The sequence below is a fragment of the Dermochelys coriacea genome, chromosome 21, assembly GCF_009764565.3.
Source record: "Dermochelys coriacea isolate rDerCor1 chromosome 21, rDerCor1.pri.v4, whole genome shotgun sequence".
NCBI lineage: Eukaryota > Metazoa > Chordata > Testudines > Dermochelyidae > Dermochelys > Dermochelys coriacea.
The window spans coordinates 9,590,172-9,613,995 of record NC_050088.1 but is presented as its reverse complement, the minus strand read 5'-3'; the positions used below and the strand labels follow the sequence as shown (position 1 = coordinate 9,613,995).

Here is a 23,824-nt window from a genome sequence, read left to right as displayed (position 1 = left end):
GTGTGTCAGGATCCCTGCTGCTCTCAGTTTGTGATTTTCCTTTAGCCCTGTTGTTGCCAATAAATTCCAAGCAGCTAGCCAGGACAGCATCACAATGTTTTCTATTATACTGTCTTGTATTCAGTGTATTTGAACACCAGGATAGCTTATTCACTAATGTACATGGGGAAATATTTATTCAGTCTATTTTGAGAAATAGATTATTTGGCCCATGTGGGTTTGGAGATCAGTTTCCCCCTCTCTAAGGGACCCTGCTCAAACTCACACCACTCAGCTGTACTAAAGACATTTTCAGCCCATCTCTGGGTTTGTTTTTTTAAGTCACACGGTGCCACCTAGTGGTCAGAGAAAGTATAACCACGCTTCGGCTTCCAGTTCAGCACATTCTCTCAACTGCACTGGTAACTGCATCGCTTGTCCTGAAAAAATTCTTAAATACAGTTCGGCTTTGTGAAACTAGACAGAATTTGGACCGTATCTGATTGGGGTTGTGTTTATGCTTCCTTTCTTTGTCGAAGAGCATGGTGGATCTCACCTATAGATCAGGGCAGTACCGGAGGATTCTGAAGAGATGAGATGAGGCTCGGGTGTTGCAAATTCATAACCGGTTAGATTCAGAGTGGCTCTGTCTTCCATTTCCAGCTGCACTGGGTGTTCCTGGAGGTGGAAGTGTAGGAAAATGGAGGCTGAGGACAGGTGAGAATAGAGAAAAGGGACTTGCATCAAGACACTCTCGACACTGCAGTTTGAATCAAGTCAGGAAACTATTTTCAGAAGCTGACCTTGAAACACATTGTCCTTCTATATCGAGATTTCTATCAAAGGATCTCAACAGATTTTATCTTGTAGAATATGTTATTATCCCTGTTATAGATGGGGAAACTGAGGCACAGACCGGGGGGGGGAACAACTTGCCCAGGGTCACACACAGCGCCAGTGACAGAGCTCAAAACAGAAGCCAAGTCTTCTGACTCCCAGTCCCCCGTTCTCACCACTGGACATTCCTACCTCCCCCAGTTTGTCAAACAGCTTCAGATCCCGTAAGGTGATTCTGCTGGCTGACATGGGCAGGGGAAATCTAACAAAAATCCTTTGATCTAGGACAGTTTCCCTGCACCATTTTAAAAACCTTGCCCCAGTCCATGCTGTGTGTCACTGGCCAACAGATCATTTCTTGAAGATGGTGTTTTAATACAACCCACATTGCAGCAGAGATGGGGCCTGACTTCTTCATTGTCTTGCACCCAAATGCTATGACATTTCCGCACCTAGGCAGAGAAACACTCATACACAACTGCTTTATTGAATTGCTAACTCCTCAGCTACCCTGAGTTCACTTCCTGCAGCTCTACCAGTTCCTGGATCAGCTTTAAAGTGACAAAGTCTCTTGGCTGAACAAACATATTGTACTGCAGACAAATCAAGGAAGACAGCAGCAAAAAAAGGATGGCCCAGTGTCTAGAGGACCGGCCCATGACTGAGAAGACCTGGGTTTAAGTCCCTGCTCTGCTACAGACTTCCTCTATGACTTTGGCCAAGTCACTTAGTCTCTCTGTGCCTCCATTCCCCATCTATAAAAAGGGGGTAGTAGCATTGCTCTGCCTTTCAGAGGTGCTGCGAGGTGCCCAGATACTATGATAAAGGGGGCCATATAAGTGCAGAAGACAGATAGCACCTAGAAATTTAGCCAGACAGAGAAGTGCATATTTAAGTGTCTGAAAAAAAGTGGGGCCTGGAGGGTCAAATGTAGCACTCCTTGCAGTAGAGAAATGGGGCTCGGTTGGACCTATTTATAGTCTATCTGTGTGAGACCGAACCACTTGCCTCCATCTCAGAACCCCTTTTGGTGTCACTTAAACTGCCTTGCTATGACATTTAACAGAGGTAATGCCAGACGGTGGGAACTGTACAGCAGAATTTGGCCACCCTTTGAACTGAAGACCTCAGAGAAGGATCAGATTGAGTCGTTGTGTCTCCTCTTGCACTGGCTGGAATGTTAATTAGGAAAATGCAGGTGTCATTTCAATGGGATTGTCAATGAAGGCAAAATAACTTTTGCAGACATACCTCCTTTCATCCAAAGGACTTGATACGCGAATTAAGCCTCATAGTACATCTGTCAGGTGATATGTATCCTTATCTTACAGATGCCTCGAGAAGTTAACTGACTATGGTCACAGAGGGTCAGTAGCAGATCTGGGAATAGAACCCAAAGGCCCTGAATACCAGTTCCCTGCTCTAACCACTACACTGCACTACTTAGGTTTTAGCATTCATTTTTTCATCCTTCACAGCTCTAAGTGCCTCCAAGGCACCTCCGTATTGCAATCAGGGAGGCCAGCTGTGTTGTCAGGACTACTCAGCTTGCAGTTACCTAACCCGGCAGAGGCTTTAGGTCATCTCTAGCAGGAACTTCAGGGGCATAATCTAGAAATCTTGCAAGGCCTTGACTGCAGAATCTCGATTAGGGGCAAGGATGAAAGAGGCAGAGAGGACCCAGCAGGATTTTCTGATCCCAGTTGGGTTTACAGCATTAGCAGTCGCAAAAATATAATGTAAAAATCACTGATTTGATTTGGAAGCAGAGCAAACGATATCTGGAATCAGCACGAGGGAATAAAAGAGAGCCCCAGGCTGTCCTTTTTACAGTTCCTTTTCCGAGTGAGTGCTTATCCCTGCTTGTAAAGTAAAAGCGAAAGTACCTCACCGCTAGTTTAGCCCACTGCTCTGTATTATATAACCAACCTTAGGAACAGGAAGCTTCCATTGCTGTTTGTACATGTTGATGAGTTTGTTCCATGGAGACAGCTCTGCCTTCGGAGATCCTCCATTTAGATCCTCTGTTTACAAAACCCACAAATAAAGCAGTGAATCCTCTGAGCGGTCTCATCGTACATCCCATATGGAAGGGTAATACATGTCTCAGATACAGTATATGATCAAGGGCCAACCCCTTTGTTGGCATATCGCCATGAAGTGAATGTTTTAGGCCAGTGAAAAACTCAGCCCCTTGTATTTAAACAGATGACAGCATATAAAATGAACTAAAATGGGTTATAAAGGGTGGTCACATACTGTCGTGATAAGGAACATAAATGCACTTGGATCAAAGTGTCATTTCTCAGCTGGACTCTTCATGGCTATGGAAAGGGCTTCTACTCTGCTTCTGACCCATCCACAGTGGCTTCTCCTCCCCAGTGCTGAGACCTGCTCTCCATGTCCATTGGACCAAGCCCAGAGACTTTCCCAATACAGCACAGAGTGCCTATAGTAATTGACTTCTCAAGATTCAGGGATCAGCATGGATGTGAACAACTAGACAGAGGTATTTGGAAACCTCATCTACCTACCAGAATACCTGACAATTCTCAAGAGACGAAATTCCCAAATGGATCAGGAGGGATTCCCTTTATGTACAGCCTCTATACCATTCCTCACCTTTCAGGAGGTGCTCTCTCTCTTCCTTGGCACGGAAGTCCTGGGGGATCACTGCCAGGGGTCCTGCAGTCGGTTTGATTCCTTCGTTGTCAGCACGTGGAACCTGTGAGATCCCAGCCCTGAACCCAGAACACAGTTATGCATGGTTGGGTGCTCATGAACAAGATGGCACTCAAGTGACCACATGCTCGCTCACTCACTCCAACCACGAGAACAAGGTCTTCGCCCAGTTCAAAGCGAAGAGGTGGGATAACATTTAAAACACCAGCACAACTGGCACTGATTGTCCCACTTGTTGAAGGACTTGACCTAAAGAGGCCGAGGACTGGAAGGGGCCACAATGCTGATCGCTTATGTACACCAGGTTAAGTGCAAAGCAACTCCATGGACTTCAGTGGCGTTAGTCCAGATTTACACTGGAGTCCCTCCAGATTTACGCTGGCAGAGCTGGAAGCAGAACTCGGCCCTTTCACTTACAAGGTCAGGAATGGAGCCCAGTGACTGTACATCCCAGGATGTATAGCCCAGCTAGTCTGTGCTGACAGCCAATTGCTGCGGGTGACAGGGCCTGACAACACAGACAAAGAGGCTCACTTAAATGCAATAGTAAAGAGAAAATAAGATGCTGCTTGCTTAGTGATCTTCAGTAAAACCCAAACTAGTGGGCCCCTACAAAAAGACCATTGCCCAGGATCTGACAGGCTTCCCATTGTCTATATGGGCCCACAACAAATTCATATTTACAAACCGAGACAACCTACAACCCTCTCCACTATCTAAAGGCTGAATGCTTGTCCCATTTAATAGTCCCCCTGATCTGTGTGGGAGGGGGACTGGGAGTTTGGCCATCTATCTCAGTGAGGCCAGGATCCGGCCTTGTGTCGCTAACAACCAAACTTACTTTCCCCATGTTCCTGTGTCACCAGAAGCTTCTCCCACCCTCTCTGCCTCCCTGCCAGAGATTCTGTTGCACGGATCCTGGGCTGTTTTATCTTTGCCCACAGCAGTGTTGACAAAGCTACCGGAATCTCCCATCTCCATAGGAGGGGATCTCCTGCCACAGCTGGAAGGGGTGCCCCCAAGACTGCTATTCTTCAGTTCTCCAAGGATCTCTCCCATGTGGTCGCCTGTTGCATCTCCACAGGGCTCATCGGTCGGGTGGTCGCCCGTTAGCTCTTTGCCCGCTGGCTGGCTGGTCTCAGACTCAGCCCCAGCGGGCACCAGGGAGCTGTCTTCTTCTCGGTCCCCGACGTCCCCTCTCTCTTGTGCGTCTGCTCTGGTTTCTGGGCCCTCCTGCACGCTCTGCCTGAGCCCAAAGAGGTTCCTAACAAGCTGGAGCACCGAGGGCCTGCTGGAAACAGGGGGAACGGTCAGAGGATCCATCTCTCTCGGCCGCCACAGGAGGGGATCTGGTGAGGTCACCCCGACCGCTGGGCTGGGGTTTCTCAACAGTTTGGAACCAGGGATTCCCATTGAAATATGGCCGCCTCCAGAATTCAGAACTGCCCCAGAGTTCTGCGGGGGAGGCGGAAGGCCAATCGAGCTGAGCTGCTGTACAAGAAGGGAGCAGCCAGAGAAATGGTGGGCACTCATGAAACATTCAGTCATAGCAAGATGACTTACTTATATGGAATCCCCCTCCCCACTCCCCCACACCCTCCAGTCATTTGGCATTGATTTGAAGGCGGTCCACTTTGAACTCTCACAACAAGATGGAAGGAAAAGAAAGGTCAGCGGAAATGTGAGCGAATTGCTCCAAAAAGGGATACTGGTTAAATAAGGAAGCTAAAAATATTACTTTTACTGTAGGTATGGTTAGAGCAAATGGTCTAAAAGGAAACAACTCCACTGGCCACTGGGAGATAATTCATTCCTTGCAACAATAATAAAAAAGCAAAGAAAGAAGTCCATTTCTGATGGTTTTACAACTCCACTGATGAGTTCGGGCAGGTCTACATTAGAAACTTTTGCTGGTTCCCACTGGCTCACAGCAGTGTTGACAAAACCATTGGAATCTCCCATCTCCAAGCCACGGGGTCCAGCATAGGAGGGGAAAGGTGGGTAGGGGTGTGGTTTTTTGGTGTCTTTTCTATACTGGCAAAAGCCCTAATCCTTTGCTAGTATGAACTGCGTCTACACTAGGAGCATTCGTCAGTGTAGCTACACCAGCAAACCTTTTCTAGTGTAGACCTGGGTCTTAGTTCTCAGTTGTTGTGCAGGCTGCTTTTTGCAGGGCAACGTTTTTCCACATCAGCTCTAAGGTCACCTGTGCATCGTGACAATCAGGGACCCTTATTCTCCACAGTCCTGCACCCCACCATTTACACCAGTCCACAGTGGGTATAAAACACTGCCATTCTGATCTGGGAGCATCTGCCTCCTTCCTTGCACTGGCGTACATGACTCTGCCATGGGCAATGGAGAATCAGGGCCTGTTGTTTGAATCGTAGCTTCCCCCGGGGTGGAATTACTGGGAAGCTCATAGGCCTAGAGCAGAATCTCTCGCAACTCTTCTGTGGCCCAAGGATCAGGTTCTGGTGGCCCATGAAGAGCTGGCTGATCAGTTGATACAAGTTCTCCTCCTTGTTTCCAGCCCCTGAACTGGATTAAGGACAGGTTTCAGAGTAGCAGCCGTGTTAGTCGGTATTCGCAAAAAAGAAAAGGAGTACTTGTGGCACCTTAGAGACTAACAAATTTATTTGAGCATAAGCTTTCATGAGCTATAGCTCACTTCATAAAGCTTATGCTCAAATAAATTTGTTAGTCTCTAAGGTACCACAAGTACTCCTTTTCTTTTTTGGATTAAGGACAGTCACACAAGAGAAATGTAGGATTGTAACTGAGCAATGAGTGTGTCTTCTATAAGGCTGTGTATAGACTGGTATTTATCTTAACATCTCTCCCCCTTGCTATGGTGATAGTAACAGTGGAGTTGCTAGCATAGCTGCTCACAGCAGGTCTGGACAGCGAAGTGGTCAAACACCAGCAGCCAGTGCACACTAGCAGAGCAGCACCAGTGTTAATGCAGTGATGGGCCGTTTTAAGAGGAAAAAAATTCAGGCCTAAAACTCAGATCTGCCATTAGACAGACTGAGCCATAGACGACAAACTTGTTAATGCAGAAATAAGATTGCTTGGAGCTGCCTTGTGCCTTTCCAGCATGTCAAGGTCAGCTGCACACAAACCTTTGAAACCAGGAAATAGAAAGTGAACTCACTGAAAAGTTAAATCAACAACATATTAAGACAATGCTATTACACTGCAGTAGTGCTCAGGAAATAGCTGTGACAAAGTTGCCTCCACCTGACCCTGAATATTCTTATGACTAATCACAAACAGAAGGGGTTGGATTCGGTCCACTCACGCCACTGGAGTTACACTTTGCCCATAGTGCTTCCGAGTTTTTCATTCACTCCTATGTGATTTGCTGCCCCATCCCTACTCCCTACCTCCCATCAGCCATCTGTGTCATCAATGCCTTACCTCCCCAAGGGCCATCTCTCAGCAGATGTTCCTCCTGCATCGCCTGTCCCAGAGCGCTGCCCACATGCCTCCCCTGTTGCTCCACTTCCCATGCTCTGCTTCTCCTCCTCGTCCACACTGGCGCCAATGCAGCTCCCACTCTCGGAGAGGTCTGACAAGGCCCAGTCACCGGAGTCTCCCGTCTCCATGCCACTGTGGTCCAGCGTAGGAGGGGATCTCCTGCCACAGCTGGAAGGGGTGCCCCCAAGACTGATATCCTTCAGCTCGCCATGGATCTCCTCTATGCGGTCGCCTGTTGCATCTCCACAGGGCTCATCGGCCAGGTGGTCGCCCGTTAGCTCTTTGCCCGCTGGCTGCCTGGCCTCAGACTCAGCCCCAGCAGGCACCAGGGAGCTGTTTTCTTCTCGGACCCCAAAGTTACCCTGCTCTTGTGCGTCTGCTCTGGTTTCTGGGCCCTCCTGCGCGCTCTGCCTGAGTCCAAAGAGGTTCCTAACAAGCTGGAGCACCGAGGGCCTGCTGGAAACAGGGGGAACGGTCAGAGGATCCATCTCTCTCGGCCGCCACAAGAGGGGATCTGGTGAGGTCACCTGGACAGCCGGGCTGAGGTTGGTCAACAGTTTAGAACCAAGGATTCAAATTGAAACTCCCCCCCCCACAACAGTTCAGAAACTCCCAGGAGTTCTAGAGTTCCATGGGGGAGGGAAGGGATGCAGATAATCTATCGATAATGACTATTCTATTGCTTAGATTGTAAGGGCAGGGACCGTCTTTTTGTTCTATGTCTGTACAGCACCTAGCACAATGGGGTCCTGGGCCATGACTGGGGTTCCTTGGTATGACTGTAATAAACAATAATAATATACAGGAATCAGTTATTATTATTTGTCACTGTTCATGCTGCTGCTCCTCCACATCCGAGCGCTGTCCATGTAAAATGAATAGCGAAATCCCTAGTAGATTCCATGGACTTTGTTGGACTGCTCCCTTTTGGGGTAAAATTGCTGCTTGAGCTAGGCTTTGTGTTTTTGATTTTTTTTTTTGGCTAGATTTTATTAATTTACCCCCCCCCCCCCCAACAGCCCTTATGGCTAGAATTTTCAAAAGAGCTCAGTGCTCATTTAGGAACCAAAAATATCCAGCAATTTAGTGTAACAAAAGGGAGCTTCTGGGTGAAGATCTAGCCCCTATTGTGGGTGGAAATCTCCCCCAAAGTGACTTATTATTCTTGTTTTGTCCCCCATTTATTTCCTTTATCTGTATAAGATTCTAGGAATGTTGCTCTGTGTGTCAAGCTGAAGCCTCAAACGTCTGTTGGGTCAGTGAGAAGCGTGGGAAGCAGCTACAAGCATGGCTTAGAGCCCTTTTTGCTTAGACTATCTCCACGTTCAATCATCTGTGGTCTCCACGGTCGGTTACCACCCAGTTTTTAAGTTCATAGCCATTTTGACCTTTTGAATTACACCCATGTAGCACACAGCTACAGTCATGCATGAATCTACAACATGCCAAGAGATCTAGAGACCATTGTACAAAGGTAACAACTGGTCACACTTACTCTACAGCTAATTTGCACGCAACAATTTAATTGGTTGTATGAGGGAGACTGCACTGGTGGGGATTACTTGGCCCTAATGCCATACCTGTGCACCCAGCTGCCACCTGCCCAAATGAGCACAAATCTCCCAGCACAACACCCCCTGACACAAGTCAACACAACCACCCACACCACACCACAACCAGCAGACAGCCCCCCAAACACTCATAGCCCCTCCCTGCAGCATACATCCCTCAGCTATCCCCTGCACAAATCCACACAACTCTCCCAACACAACACAACCCACACACACCGGTCAACACACCCACAGAGTCAGCATACACAATAACCCTAAACATCATTGTGGAGCCTAGAATGTCTGAGTCAGTGTGAAGGGAGGGAAGCGGCTACATGCATGGCCAAGAGCTCTTCTTGTACAGAACGTCACCAGGTTCAATCATCACTGGTGTTTGCAGTTTGTTGGCATCCAATCTTTAAGTTGAGCATAAGCTTTCGTGAGCTACAGCTCACTTCATCGGATGCATCCGATGAAGTGAGCTGTAGCTCACGAAAGCTTATGCACGAATAAATTTGTTAGTCTCTAAGGTGCCACAAATCCTCCTTTTCTTTTTTGCGAATACAGACTAACATGGCTGCTACTCTGAAATCTTTAAGTTCTCAGCCATTTTCAGCTTTGCTTTGCTTTTTTTCAAACACACACACACATGACTTTATGGACTACACCCATGGCATTGTCACCATTGCAGGCTCACTTCTGTGGTCCCTCTCAAGGGCTTCAACTTAAAGGTTTCTGGCTCCCAGCCATTACCTCTCTTGGGCAAAGACCTGTGTCTCACTCCCTCTGGACCCGAGGCTTTAAGGCTGCAATGTTCCCCGTCTTCTATACAGTGATATCCCCAGCAAGCCAGTCTACCGAAAAAGGCCAGCACCTGTGCGTTCCTTTCCCTCCAAGGGCTGTGACCAGTGTATTGCCTGTTACAAGGTAACACACAGCTCCTTCTGAGCAAACACATTTGTTGTCAAGGTGGAAGCATTACAGAGAAAGTATTTCAAAACAAGAAAAGAAGCTAGGTGCGTGCTAAAAGCCTACCAGAGATCAGCCCCAAATCCAACCGAGGGCCCTGGTGGTGGGTGTCGGACCTTCAAGTCCCACAAATGGGATTTCCCTGTGGTTAGAAGTTCATATCAGTCTTTAGATCAGGGACCAGAATGAAGCCCTAGATTAAAGTCCTTTCTTTACCTGGTGGTCCCTGGAGAACCCCGTTTGAACCAGAATATATGAGCGTCCCTAGGAGACAGTACCTCTCTGGAGTGTTATAATCTCAGTGATTTGCCTGAATCATCTCCTACTGTTTTCACTTGGCGGGGCAGCTGTGGCCCACCATGATACATAAACTGCTCATACACTTAATACAGTATGGTCTCCCCAAGTTATTGCAGGAAGTTGCCCTATCTGTCACAGCCACTGTACAGGCTTTTAAAAGCTACTAGCTATTTGTATTGAGGTAGCACCTAAAACAGTGGCTCTGAACCTTTCCAGACTGCAGTATCCCTTTTGAGAGTCTGATTTGTCTTGCGTACCCTCAAGTTTCACCTCATTTAAAAACTACTTGTTTACAAAATCAGACATAAAAATACAAACATTGTCACAGCATGCTAGTACTGAAAAATTGCTGCCTTTCTCATTTTTACCATATAATTATAAAACAGATCATTTGGAATATAAATATTGTACTTACATTTCAGTGTATCGTATATAGAGCAGTATAAACAAATCATTTTCTGTATGAAATTTTAGTTTGTACTGACTTCGCTAGTGCTGTTTATGCAGCCTGTTGTAAAACTAGGCAAATATCTGGATGAGTCGATGTACCCCTTGTTGAGAACCACTGACCTAGAGGCCCCAGCCATGATCCGGGCCCTGTTCTGCTAGCTGCCTATGAATATATAGTGGGAAAAAGTCTAACAACCATATCACTCCCCAAACTCTGTCCCTTCCAACAGCTTCCTGATATTCCTCAGATTCACAGCAAACTCACCCTCCAAGATTTCAACTCCCCTACTCTTTGTTCCTCTTTTCTCTACCTCCTCCCCATCCACAACTGGGGTCACTCTTTCACTGTTATTGTCTTCTCACCTCCCTCCAGTCACTTGCATTCTTGTTCACTTAGCACACTCTCCCACCCAGGGGCAAGTGTGGTCCCAGGAAGCTCATGCAGAGTCAAGATAGGAATCACCGAAATGTAGGACTGGAATGACTCAATAGGTTATCTAACCCAGTTCCCTGCACTCAAGGCAGGATTTAGGCTATGTCTACATTACAGCCTATGTCGGCATAATTTATGTCAATCAGGGGTGTGAATAAACCACCCCTGAGTGACATAAATTACACTAACGTAAGCACCCTTGTGCACAGGGCTATGTCGGCAGGAGATCTTCTCCGGCCCCATAGCTTCTGCTGTTCATGGAAGTGGTTTCTTCATCCTGACGGGAGAGCTCTCCCGTCGGCATAGAGCATCTTCATCCCATGTGGTGCCTGTGTAGACATGGCCTAAGCAATAACTAGACCATTCCTGACAGGTGTTTGTTTAACCCAAACTTCATTGCACCACGACCCCCTTCTGACAACAAAGTTATTACATGACCTTGGGGTCGGGGGGGTGCAGACCGAGCCTCGCCACCCTGGGTGGGGGTGGAGCTTGGGTTTCAGCTTCAGCCCTGGGTCCCAGCAAGTCCAATACTGGCCCTGTCCACTCCATTAAAATGGGGTCATGACCCAATTTTGGGTCTTGACTCAGAGAACCGCTGCTCTAACCTGCTCTTACAAACCTCCAATTGCAGAGAATCCACCACCTCCCTAGGCAATTTGTTCCAGTGCTTAACCACCCTGACAGGAAGTACTTTTTCCTAATGTCCAACCTAAACCTCCCTTGCTGCAATTTAAGGCCATTGCTTGTTGTCGTGTCCTCAGAGATAAATGAGAACAATTTTTCACCCTCTTCCTTGGAGCAACCTTTCACATACTTGAAAACGGTTATCATGTCCCCCCCCTCAGACTTCTCCTCTCCAAACCAAACAAACCCATTTTTTTGCTCTTTCCTCGTAGGTTACGTTTTCTAGACCTTTAATCGTTTTTGTCGCTCTCCTCTGGACTTTCTCCCATTTGTCCACATCCTTCCAGAAATGTGGCGCCCAGACCTGGATACTCCAGCGGAGGCCTTATCAGTGCAGAACAGAGCAGAAGAATTATTTCTCCCGTCTTCGTGCATGGGAGGGATAGCTCACTGGTTTGAGCATTGGCCTGCTAAACCCAGGGTTATGAGTTCAATCCTTGAGGGGGCCATTTAGGGATCTGGGGCAAAAAAAATTGGGGATTGTGCCTGCTTTGAGCAGGGGGTTGGACTAGATGACCTCCTGAAAGTCCCTTCCAACTCTGATATTCTATGATATGGTTGTGTTTGCTTTTCCCTGAAGAAAGCTATTTCCCAGAAAGGTTCCTGTGAGGGTAGTAGCTGATTCAGCCCCCTTCTCGTGTCTCAAATCCGCATGGCCCCAGCACCCAGCCACGGTGGAAGGATCTCTGGAGAGCCTCAGGTTTCAGAGTAGCAGCCGTGTTAGTCTGTATTCGCAAAAAGAAAAGGAGAACTTGTGGCACCTTAGAGACTAACACAGCTGCTACTCTGAAACCTGTCATTATGCAAGGTTTCAGAGTAGCAGCCGTGTTCGTCTGTATTTGCAAAAAGAAAAGGAGTACTTGTGGCACCTTAGAGACTAACAAATTTATTAGAGCATAAGCTGCTGTAGCTCACGAAAGCTTATGCTCTAATAAATTTGTTAGTCTCTAAGGTGCCACAAGTCCTCCTTTTCTTGTTGTCATTATGCAAGGCACTGAATTTAGCCCTACAGAGTGGAAATCTGTCAACTTCATGAAATAGTCTCTAAGGTGCCACAAGTCCTCCTTTTCTTGTTGTCATTATGCAAGGCACTGAATTTAGCCCTACAGAGTGGAAATCTGTCAACTTCATGAAATAGTCTCTAAGGTGCCACAAGTCCTCCTTTTCTTTTTGTCATTATGCAAGGCACTGAATTTAGCCCTACAGAGTGGAAATCTGTCAACTTAATGAAATAGTCTCTAAGGTGCCACAAGTCCTCCTTTTCTTGTTGTCATTATGCAAGGCACTGAATTTAGCCCTACAGAGTGGAAATCTGTCAACTTCATGAAATAGTCTCTAAGGTGCCACAAGTCCTCCTTTTCTTGTTGTCATTATGCAAGGCACTGAATTTAGCCCTACAGAGTGGAAATCTGTCAAACTTCATGAAATAGTCTCTAAGGTGCCACAAGTCCTCCTTTTCTTGTTGTCATTATGCAAGGCACTGAATTTAGCCCTACAGAGTGGAAATCTGTCAACTTCATGAAATAGTCTCTAAGGTGCCACAAGTCCTCCTTTTCTTTTTGGAGAGCCTCAGTGAGCAGCTTTGGGCGAGAAGGAGCCTCTAGAGGGAGCTGAAGCGGTCTCCCGATTTGCATCTATGGTCGATTCGTTATCTCCACTCCTTCCTTTCGCATGCAGTCGCTGGGTCCCCCCTCCTAGGGCGAGGAAGCCGGTGCAGAAGCAGGCAGGGCAGCCGGGGAGGATGAACTAGCGCGCAGGGGGCAGCTCCAGCCGCATCGCCCCCGCTCTGAGCGCTGCAAAGCGGCGGTTGCAGACGGGAGGAGGAACGGGGTGAGGACGAACCGCGCGGGCGCTTCCTCCCCTCCCCTCCCCTCGCCCAGCCCAGCGCCCCGGGGTGCAGCATCCCAGCCGCGAGCGGGACAAAGGGGAAGGGAGGGGTCCAGCAAGCTGGCGGGCGCTGGGGTTGGGGCACCGCAGCTCCCGGGATGGGGCAAGGCTCGCGGCGCCTGTTTCCCCGGGGAGGCGGGGGGGGGGGGCCACAGGGATAAAGCAGCAGCAGCAGCTGCGATCTGCAGGAATCCAGCCATGGGTGCCTAGGAGCTTGCGTGGCGACGGTGCAGGGCTCCCCCCGCGGGGGGGGGGGCACTCAGGCGCAGCCCCGAGGCCAGTGACAGCTCTGGGGGGCATCACTGGCAGGTCCTGCTGGTTTTGTTTGGGGGGGGGGTTGTCACGTGGGCGGGAGGTGGGGAGAAGTGATTAGCCCAGGAGTGTGGAAAACTGGCACGCCAAGCTGGTCCAGTTGCACCGTGGGCGAGTCGCTGCCCGTCTCCGGGCCTCCATTTCCCCACCTATGAAATGGGGCTAATGCCACTTGACGATCTCCCCTGGGGTTTGCAAAAAGAAAAGGAGGACTTGTGGCACCTTAGAGACTAACAAATTTATTAGAGCATAAGCTTTCGTGAGCTACAGCTCACTTCGGCCCTCTGTTTTTTCCACCAAATGCATCCAATGAAATGAGCTGTAGGTCACGAAAGCTTATGCTCTAATAAATTTGTTAGTCACTAAGGTGCCACAAGTCCTCCTTTTCTTTTTGCGAATACAGACGAACATGGCTGCTACTCTGTCCCCTGGGGTTGTGAGGGGTTAACTAGAAAGGGCTTGGGAATGTATAGTCCTCTGTAACTGGACAGGACAATGAAGGGGCCTAATCATAGGCGTGTAGGACTGGAAGGGCCCTCGAAAAATCATCTAGTCCAGTCCCTTGCATTCATGACAGGACTACGTAATAACTAGACCATTCCTGACAGGTGTTTGTCTAACTTGTTCTTTAAAATCTCCAATGACGGGGATTCCACAACCTCCCAAGGAAATTTATTCCAGTGCTTAACCACCCTGACAGTTTGTAAGTTTTTCCTGATATCCAACCTAAACCTCCCTTGCTGGAATTTAGGCCCATTGCTTCTTGTCTGATCCTTAGAGGTTAACAAAATATGCTTGATTTAGGCATATGAGCAGATGACTTAATACCATTCAAGTGCTTAATGTTAAATGTGTAAATAAGTATTTGCAGGATCAGGGCCAAAGATTTCACTGTAAGCTGAGTGCCGGAAGAGGGGGCGTGGAACCCCTTTGTTAAAATATATTCTCCAGTGTTTTATAGTCATGCCAAAACATGACAACCTACAGCAGTGAATCAGGACAGCCCTGCAGTGTTTTCTTATAAAACAAGTAAATGAAGGTGGATTAAAGGCTTAAATACACCCAAACGATTTTTGAATTTGGATTGGGATGCGTTTCTGGGTTAATGCTGCAGAAATCTGCAGTCCCCTGGCTCACCGTGTCTCTGCAGCCGTGGGCACTGTCTTCCCAGGCTGACTTACCAGACATAACCAGTCACGTGTATGGTTTTGAAATTAATGAATCATTTCAGCACCTTCCCATGTGGCAGTGCGGGGGGGAGGGGGCCCAGCTGCATGGGCCAGAAGCACTCTGTTTGGCCTGTGCGTGCAGACAGGAAGGGAGTAGAGGGGGCAGATGTGTGGCTTTCTGTCAGAGCAGGTCGTAAAGGGGAATGGGAAATTTGTTGGGGTGGCTACTTTTCTGGGGTCAGGAGCTATGGAGCCTGGTGACCTTAGTTTGCCAGCCCTGTGGCTGTGAGTTGTGCTTCTCAGAATAATATTAGCTGTAGGAGTATTCATTTGTAATGCAGCATTGCCCCGAGGCCCAGGGTGTTAGGCGCTGTACATAAACACACACACACACTGCAGGCAAGTGTTTAGTTACTATCCTGCCCGCTGTGCATCCCGTGGTGAAATTTGCCCCAAGTTCCTTTGTGTGGGCTAAGGGCCTTGCCTAGAACATGTTTCCTTCGGGAGGTATGTATGCACTTCCTGAAACAGCATCACACTGTACAACACACCAATGGCAGTTTTATTGCTCCCACAGAAGAGGGTGAGTCGGCTTCTGCTCAGAGCTACAGCTGCTACTCAGAGTCTCTCTGCCTCCCCTTCCCCTTCTGTGCTTCTGCGGATCCCCGCTTTGCCCCGTGATATGCAATGTTTTCCCACCTCCATGCTGGCCTTTCTCCTCAACACAGGGTCAGTGGCTGAATTTCCACATCACCTTTTATTGAGGTGGGTGGGGAAGCCCCTGACGGGATTTGGTCTCAGGGAAAGGTGCTGAGTGGGTTTGGCGAATGGGGAGGCAAGTGAGGGACGTGCGCTCCAGGAAGAACAGGAAACTCACCCGAAACCTTTAAGCAAAGTGGAGGAGCGGGAGGGGAAATGCACTCAAGGCAAAGGTCTGTTTTAGTCAGCAATAAAGATAAGCTACTTTGCCATCTCTGAGGTGCTGCTGTGCCCACACGTCACTGTGGCTTTAACCCTTCGTGAAAGTGAGGGCTGGGTGAGCTGGGAGGTGATTAATACCTCGGTAGTAGGTGAAGGCTAAACACAGCTCCTAGCAAACCAGAATCCTGGAGATGCTGGCATAGGCGGCGAGTTATATGGGCCCGTGGTGCCCGTGCTTCACCAATATTCCAGAACGTGGGCCCGGCTCCACCATTGTTTGGGCTTATATTTAATCAGAGCCATCCCGTCCATTGGACGGACCGGGGCAACCGCCCCGGGCCCTGCACTTTGTGTGGCCCCAAGCTTCAGGGGGACGCGGAGTCCCAGGCAGCCTGGAGAGTTAACAGGGGGCCTGGGGCCAGCAGCAGCAAGTGACCCGGCCCCAGCCCGCCCCCCTCCACCCCCATTCCACCCCTTCCCCCCTGCCCCTGCCTCACCTCTTTCTGGCTTCTGCCCCCCTCCCCCGAGCAACGTCGGGAGCCGGCGTGGCGGAGTGGGCTGGGGCCGGGTCGCTTCCTGCTGCCGGCGCCAGGTCCCCAGCTAACCCCCCAGGCTACCCTGGACCCTGCATCCCCTGAAGCATGGGGCTCCCCAAAGTGTGGGGCCCAAGGGGGGGTTGCCCCAGTCAGTCCTATGGATGGGACAGCTCTACTTGGACCTGTTCTGGGCACCACTAAAAATTATACAAATCTGGCGCCCATGGATGCTGGGGGAATCGTACTCTCAGCCCCCCCGCCCCATCCTGTTCCTGGCCTCTTTGGGCCACAAGGTGACTGAAGCCCTTGTTCCTGGGAGCCTAGGGACCTCTTGAAAACGTGGCTGGCAGGTCCTCCTCTGCTCTTTCCAAGGGCCATAGGGATTGGTCCCCATTAGATTGGTCCGACTCCAGATTAGCTTGGAAGTGGTCAAACGTGGAAGGAGAGGAGGCTCTTCTGGTGCTTGGCACCCTGGTCAGCCTAAGATCTCGTTCAGATCTTAATCTGTCCCTCTTTGCTGCCATTGGGGAAGATGCGTATTAGCAGCAGTTGCCCGTGGATTGGTGTTTCGAATGGGTGAGAGGCAGGTGGTAGTTCCTGATGAGTTCGAGGAATGTGACTTACACACCCCTGCATGACTTGACTTTAGAGTGGAAGAGAAGGGATTTGTGTAAGAAATGTGATGTGACGGGAAAAGGCCAAAAAAAAAAAAAAGAAACTGAAATTTTCCCTTCTTAGAAATGATAAGCAGAAGAGGAACCAGCTTGACAAAAGGGACTCACTTCCTTGTAGGTTTTGCAAACGCTAAACGTGAAAAATAAGAGCAAACAACTGCGTCATGAACCCAGAAATAGCATCACCGAGGACAAGCTGAGACTAGGAATCTTTCAGATGCAGAAACCTGCTCTTCACTAGAAGAATTCCCCCTTGCCAATGGTGGGTGTTAGCAATGACTGCAGCTGGACAGGTACTAAACACAACTGAGCTGCAAGGGTGGACAAGGATGACGAGTGTTCAGGACCGGGCTAGAATCTGTGGTTAAGACTTGCACCAAGCAAGCTGCAGGTGTTACCAGTGGTGGGTCACCCTTCAAATATGGCCAGATCCACCAACCAGCTCTGTGTTCTCCCCTACCCTTGCACCTGAACCAGAGTGACTTACAAATAAACAAAGGGGTCCCTTCCAGCTCTGCTTTTCTATGATTCTGTATTTAAAATTAAACCAATCTGGAGTGAGTGCAGCAGTTGGGTGTCCATTAGGTTCGATTCATTGACTTCAATTGGCCTACATAGATTTGTACCAGCTGATGATCTGGTCCTTTGTTCTTTCTAAGTCCTGTTGCTTTTATTATCATCGCATCCCTAGGAGGCTGAGTTGTGGACTAGAACCCCATTCTGCGAAGTGCGGTTCAAACACAGAACAAAAAGATGGTTGAGGAATTTCTCCTCAATTTTTGTTCCTGTAGAATAGTAGACTTGGTTTTAAGAAGCCCTGGTCATCACACAGGTGCCAAAGTGCTTTATAAACTCCAGGTAAAATTCCACTCTCCGATCAAGCTGTAGTATTATTATGTATTGAGCATTAATGGTGTGCTTTGTTCGTAGAGGGAGAGCTGGTCTCTGCTACATGGAGCAGGGAATTTAGAGCAGATCTACATGGGAAGTTATACCAGTGTAAGGTACAGTGTGAATTTATACCCCTATAGTTATACTGGCAAAACTCCCCATGGGGACAGTCTAATTCTGGAGTGAGAGTGGCTTTTTCTGATTTAACTTATGTCGATTTGGAAGCAGCTGAAGCTATACCGGAAAAAGACACTTAATTACTCTGGAATTAGAGAATCCACCCGGGGAGTTACCAGTATAACTATAGCGGTGTAATTATACTGGCATAGTTTTACTGCTCAATTTCCAAGGTAGACAAGCCCTTATGATCTAAGTCTCCCCATAGAATCATTGGACTGGAAGGGACCTTGAAAGGTCTTCTAGTCCAGTCCTCTATACTCAAGGAAGGATTAAGTATCTAGACCATCCCTGACAACCTGCTCTTAAAAACCTCCAATGACGGGGATTCCACAACCTCCCTAGGCAATTTATTCCGGTGCTTAACCACCCTGACAGTTAGGAAGTTTTTCCCATTTTGCAACTGAACTGATGGTACAGATCTCAAAACAATGCACAAAGGAGGTCAGTTTCATTATCGCTTTTTACAAATGGGGAAACTCCGGCACGGATTGGGGACATGACTTGCCCAAGGTGAATCTGTGGCTGAGTATGGGATAGAACACAAGTCTCCTAGTTCTATGCTTTGTCCAATGTATCCTGCCTCTCTTGTACATTGGGTGTTTCATGTATCCTGTGACCTACTGAACCTTTAACCAGTGAGACTCAGGCTGAGGCTCACGAGCCACACGTGGCTCTTTAATGCATCTCCTGTGGTATTAAATAATACACATGATATTAAAACACCGAGTGATTGAATGTTAACCAATTAGGATGCTTTTACTATGTTATTAACCAATTGCAGTTGATGACATAATAATACTTGGTCAGTCATTTTGCTGTGAGAATATATAAACTATTTCCCCTGTCACTCTGTTTAAATATGGATATATAGTACTATAGTAAAAGAAACAATGAATTCACACTACTGTGGTTCTTTTGGGTAATGTTGATTGCTAATGTGGCTCTTGAACCACTGATGTCTGAGTATCACTGCTTTAAACTAAGGCCCTTCAGAGGGTGCATGTCTCGGAGCAGCATCCAAGCAGTAACTAATGATGCATGAATCAATGGGAGGAATAGAAGGGGATGTCCGTCGATACCGGCATGGTAGAATTGACGTGACACTTGCTTAGCAGCAGTCTGCCAAGGGGCAGGCACAAGCTGCACCCTGGCCTGGCGTTTCCACTCACCAAGTCTGTCAGGATGTGTCCCCCATTAGCACTGAGGGCAGGTCTACACTACAGAATTACTTCGGTATCACTACATCGCTCAGGGATGTGAAAAATCCACAGCACTTGAGCGACGCCGTTATCCCCACCTAAGCAGCAGCGTAGACAGTGCGGTGTCGGTGGCAGATCTTCTCCTGCCCACACAGCTAGCGCCTCTCACAGAGGTGGATTAACTACACCGATGGCAGAGCTCTCTCCTGTCGGTATAGCGCAGCTTCATTCAAGCGCTACAGCGGCGCAGCTGCATCAATGCAGCGTTTTAAGTTTAGACCTGCCCTAAGCTAACTCAGTTTGGAGAGATGAAGCAAGTTACCCATTCAGGGAGCAATGTTAATTGAGACCCATGCAGGAAGTTCTCCTTCCTGCCCTTTTCCAGGAGGGGAAGGAGCGAGGTCTAGTCTAGTGGCTCTCAACCTTTCCAGGCAATTGTACCCCTTTCAGGAGTCTGATTTGTCTTGCGTACCCACAAGTTTCACCTCACTTAAAAACGACTTGCTTACAAAATCAGACATAAACACACCAAAGTTTCACAACACGCTAGTACTGAAACATTGCTGACTTTCTCATGTTTACCATATAATTATAAAATAAACCAATTGGAATATAAATATTGTATTTATATTTCAGTGTATAGTATATAGAGCAGGATGAACAACTCATTGCCAGTATGAAACGATGAAGTGAGCTGTTGCTCACGAAAGCTTATGCTCAAATAAATTTGTTAGTCTCTAAGGTGCCACAAGTACTCCTTTTCTTTGTCCTTTGTACTGACTTTGCTAGGACTTTTTATGTAGCCTGTTGTAAACTAGGCAAATACCTGGATGAGTTGATGTGCCCCCGGAAGACCTCTGAGTACCTCCAGGGATACGCGTACCCCTGATTGGGAACTGCTAGTCTAGACTAGAGCCAGGGAGTCAGGACTGCTGGCTTCTATTCCTCATTCTGCCAGACCTTGTAACCTTGGGCAAATCACTTCCCGTCTCTGTGCCTAAGCTTCCCCATCTATAAAAGGGGGATAATGATTATCACATGCCCTTGTGAAACACTTTGAGCCCTTCACATGAGAAAGCATGATAAAAGCGCCATATAAACCTTTGTACAACTGGCTGGGGCGTGAGGGAGGTCACTGAGGGTTTTCCTCACTCAGAAGATGAGGACTCTAAATTGAAGGCAACCTGCTTCATCTCCACCCAAGCTCCAGAGAAGAAACCAGCAGGGGAAGGTTAGTCTCTCAGGATTGCAACCAGATGGCAGAGGATTAGGGAGTCTAGCCCTCGTGAGGGGGTGGTGAGGCCAGCCCTCCTCTTACGCTGTACTCTGAACCCCAGCTTTAATCCTTCCAACCCCTACACAGCCTTTTCCTTCTCCCTAGCCCTCTTGGAGAAGTGCTGCAAGAGGAACCCATGGGTCACAATCGAACCACCCTTGCTGGGCACATTTGAAGTCAGGAGAGAGAGGAGAAAAGAGGGGATAGCGTACAGGAAAGACTGTTGTGAGCTGTAACTCATGAAAGCTTATGCTCAAATAAATTTGTTAGTCTCTAAGGTGCCACAAGTATTCCTTTTCTTTTTGCAACCAGTCACCCTCCAGGCACAGTCCAAACCTCCTGTTTGTTCTTAAGGCACCTAGCAAGGAGTACCTGTCAGCTGGCATTGTCTTCTGAGCATTGAGATGCAAATGATCATTCAGCAATTTCCTAAGCCCTGATGATAAGTAAGCTGTGCATTCTCTTAGGTCCCTCCCCTGCCCCCCACCATTGTCACCTCGTTGTGGTGAATGATGGACTGTATTTCACACTTCTGTTGTTGGACTTCTGCCTCTGGAGACAATATGCTCTAAGGCTTGGAAAACAGAGTAATAGCCCTGGACTGGCTACACTGCGTGGCATCTAATTGTGGCAGTGCATCGTTATCCAACCCCTTTAAGGGCTCCAACCAAAACTAATTTAACATAGGTAACCAATACCAGACAGAAATAACCCATATATTATTAATTGACGTAAAACTTACACTAGGCCACACTGCCTTCCCAAATGTTTATCTTCAGCTACTGTATGCCTCAACAACAAGGAGTCCTTGTGGCACCTTAGAGACTAACAAATTTATTTGGGCATAAGCTTTCATGGACTATAACCCACTTCATTAGATGCATGGAGTGGAAAATACAGTAGAATAGCTCCATTGAAGACACTGCAACCCTGATTTACAGCCACTGAGAATCTGGTCCAGAAGTGTGTACTAGTGCTGTAGTTCACAAACTTTATTGTTCAAATGACACCTTTGTGAAGAACTGATGTTTGAAGTACCCCGTGCACATTTAATTCTTTTGGTGCCCTCTTGGTTTAGGGTTACTTAAGATATTTAGAGACACCTAGTCAAATGAGTTTTGTATGTGGCTGGTGGAGATCTGCCTGGGGGAATTAGAAGAGAAGGGAATTTGGCTAGTGGAGTCCGTTTGGGAGGGTTAGAGGACATAAGGTTTAGAGCAGGTTGGGCGTTTTTCACCGAAATGCTGTGACGTTTTCCAACGAAAATGTGTCAGACCCAAAACTTGTCACAGCAATGTACAAGTTTCTAGGTCCAGGATGGAATTTCTGATAAAATTAGGGAGCGGGGTCGGAGCGGGAGTGGGAGGAGGATGGAGGGGGGGAATCACAAACTTCAACTAGGATTGCCCGTGACCCATCGTGCCCTAACCACTGTGCTCTTGGCTGTTTTAGGGCAGGTGAGTCACTTTTATTTATTTACTGTATTTATTATTTTGAAAACAAGTTCAGTTTGTCTGGGGGAAAGTTCTGAAATCCTGGAAAGAGGGAAAAAACCCACTTCCTGCCCAGGTCTAATGAGGTTAGGGTCAGGTGAGTGGGGGGGGGGAGAGTGTGTGTGTGTAAGTAAATAAATGGGCAGGGAAGGCTTAGGCTATGGCTACACTATGAGGCTTTTAGCGGCACGCAGTGTAGCTGCTGTTTGTCGCCGGAGAGAGCTCTCCTGCTGACAAAAAGCTTCCACCCCCACCTGAGCGGCAGTGGCTTTATCGGCAGGAGAGCGCTCTTGCCGACGAAGAAGGACGCTTTTCGTCACTAAAAGTTTTGTCGTTCGGGTGTGTGTGCTTTTTAACACCCCGAACAACAAAAGTTTTGCCAACGAAGTGCCAGTGTAGACAAAGCCTCAAAGGGGAGCTAGGGAGGTGGGGGAATCTTGGGAAGGCTCCCAGGTTCCTGCCCAGGGAGCTTTGCTAGTCCCACTAAAGACCCTGGCCTCTTAGAAGACTCTTTCTGACAGGACTTCTGCTGTGGACTCACAACTCTTTCCTCTTGGTTAAGGAATTCCACAACCTGCCTCCTTGGGATGGGCTGTGACTCAGGCAGGCTCCCCCCAACTCACTAGTCTCTGTTCTGGTTCTAGTTCCCATCCCAGGGAGCCTGTCTCCTGACTTGATGCTCCCCTGTAATTCTCCTCCTTAGGCCGTCCGCCTCTCTCCTCCTGGGGGTCACCTAACAGCTGGGTTTTATCATGTTAAGAAGGTAGACACCTGATCAACGCCTCCCCCTCCCCGCTTCCTCAATTAGTCTGCTGCTCCCCTGAATATTTTGCCTAAAAAGGGCCATGTCATGGATCAGGGGTTTGCTGGCCTCAGTACTTCCAGGGATAGACAACCCTGATACAGTGTACCACTTCTAACAAGCTCACGTGCCACCAGTGGTACATGGACCACAGTTTGGGAACCCCTGCACTAGTGGACTGAGCAGTGACTAGGAACTAGCAGTGTTTTCTTCCCAGCCCTGAAATCGACTCACCATGCAACTGCAGGCAAGCCCTCTGCGTGACTCAGTTTCACTCACTGCAAAAGCTGAGTGAATACCCACCTGGCAGGCAGGTTCATAAAGTGTCAATAATGAGCTGTATACATGCTAAGTATTGTGAGTAGAGATTTGCACTCGCTGTAAAATTTAGGCCTGGGTTTAGGATGACTGGGCGTTCAGGGATTTGGGTTCTAATGAATATTTAATTGTAGTTATTTTTTTAAGGGGATCTGTGGGATGATGAACTGGAGGAAATAAAGCTCCAGAATAAAGAGAAATGGGGAACTAATGAGACCGAGGATAGGCACATTGTTTGGGTGCATAGTGCACCTGAGCGGTGAAAACAGCTCCAACCTCTCCAAGGGATACAATGACCATGTCTACCCTAGGGCACTGAACCAGTTCAGTGCATCCGAGCTGGTTGTGCGGAACCATTTTAAGAGCTTGCCCTGCATCTGCGCTCGCACCGCTCTAAATCATTGCGGTTGCAGTGCCTTCTGGGAAACTGTCCCCCAGTTTCTGTGGCACAGCTCCCCAAAAGCAGTGGATTGCAGCAGATTTTGAAAGGTCACCAGTGCGCTAGAAGTAGGACTGTTGGAACCAGTTGTGGGATGACACCAGTGACGTCCAGCCACACTGGGACTAAATGGTACAGACTGGAATGTAATTAGCCTCGCTGAAGGCAAGTTCAGTCCAGATGGTATCAGATGAGCATGCAGCCCGTGGAGGAGCACCTTTGTGTGTGATCGTGAGGTGCTTCACAAGAGTGCTAGGGGAACCTCATTGTCTGGAGCGTCATAAATCTCTCTCGTGAGATAAGGCCAGGGAGGGAGAGCTGCCAGACTTGTGGGCGTGGGAGTGATCCTGTAGATGG

General features: G+C 48.2%; 2 protein-coding genes across 15 annotated transcripts in view; one reads left to right on the top strand and one right to left on the bottom strand.

The window, feature by feature from the left end:
* UNC5CL (unc-5 family C-terminal like) overlaps positions 1 to 23,824 on the bottom strand; it is a 77,165-nt gene that overhangs the window by 6,256 nt on the left and 47,085 nt on the right. For 9 of the 13 annotated variants that reach the window (XM_043500436.1, XM_043500435.1, XM_043500439.1 and 6 more), the window contains 5 exons: positions 6,922 to 7,437; positions 4,340 to 4,789; positions 3,439 to 3,557; positions 2,746 to 2,840; positions 536 to 657 (listed from right to left, as the gene is read on the bottom strand). In XM_043500436.1, the coding sequence (XP_043356371.1) occupies positions 536 to 657; positions 2,746 to 2,840; positions 3,439 to 3,557; positions 4,340 to 4,789; positions 6,922 to 7,437 (1,302 nt within the window). The remainder of the gene's footprint in view (positions 1 to 535; positions 658 to 2,745; positions 2,841 to 3,438; positions 3,558 to 4,339; positions 4,790 to 6,921; positions 7,438 to 23,824) is intronic. The other 4 variants (XM_043500432.1, XM_043500443.1, XM_043500433.1 and 1 more) reach the window with 3 other exon arrangements.
* Positions 13,023 to 23,824, top strand: part of BAK1 (BCL2 antagonist/killer 1) — a 43,033-nt gene continuing 32,231 nt past the window's right edge. Inside the window, exon 1 of one of the 2 annotated variants that reach the window (XM_038379870.2) lies at positions 13,023 to 13,200. The gene's annotated coding sequence lies outside the window, so the exon portion shown is untranslated. The remainder of the gene's footprint in view (positions 13,201 to 23,824) is intronic. The other variant, XM_043500463.1, reaches the window with a different exon arrangement.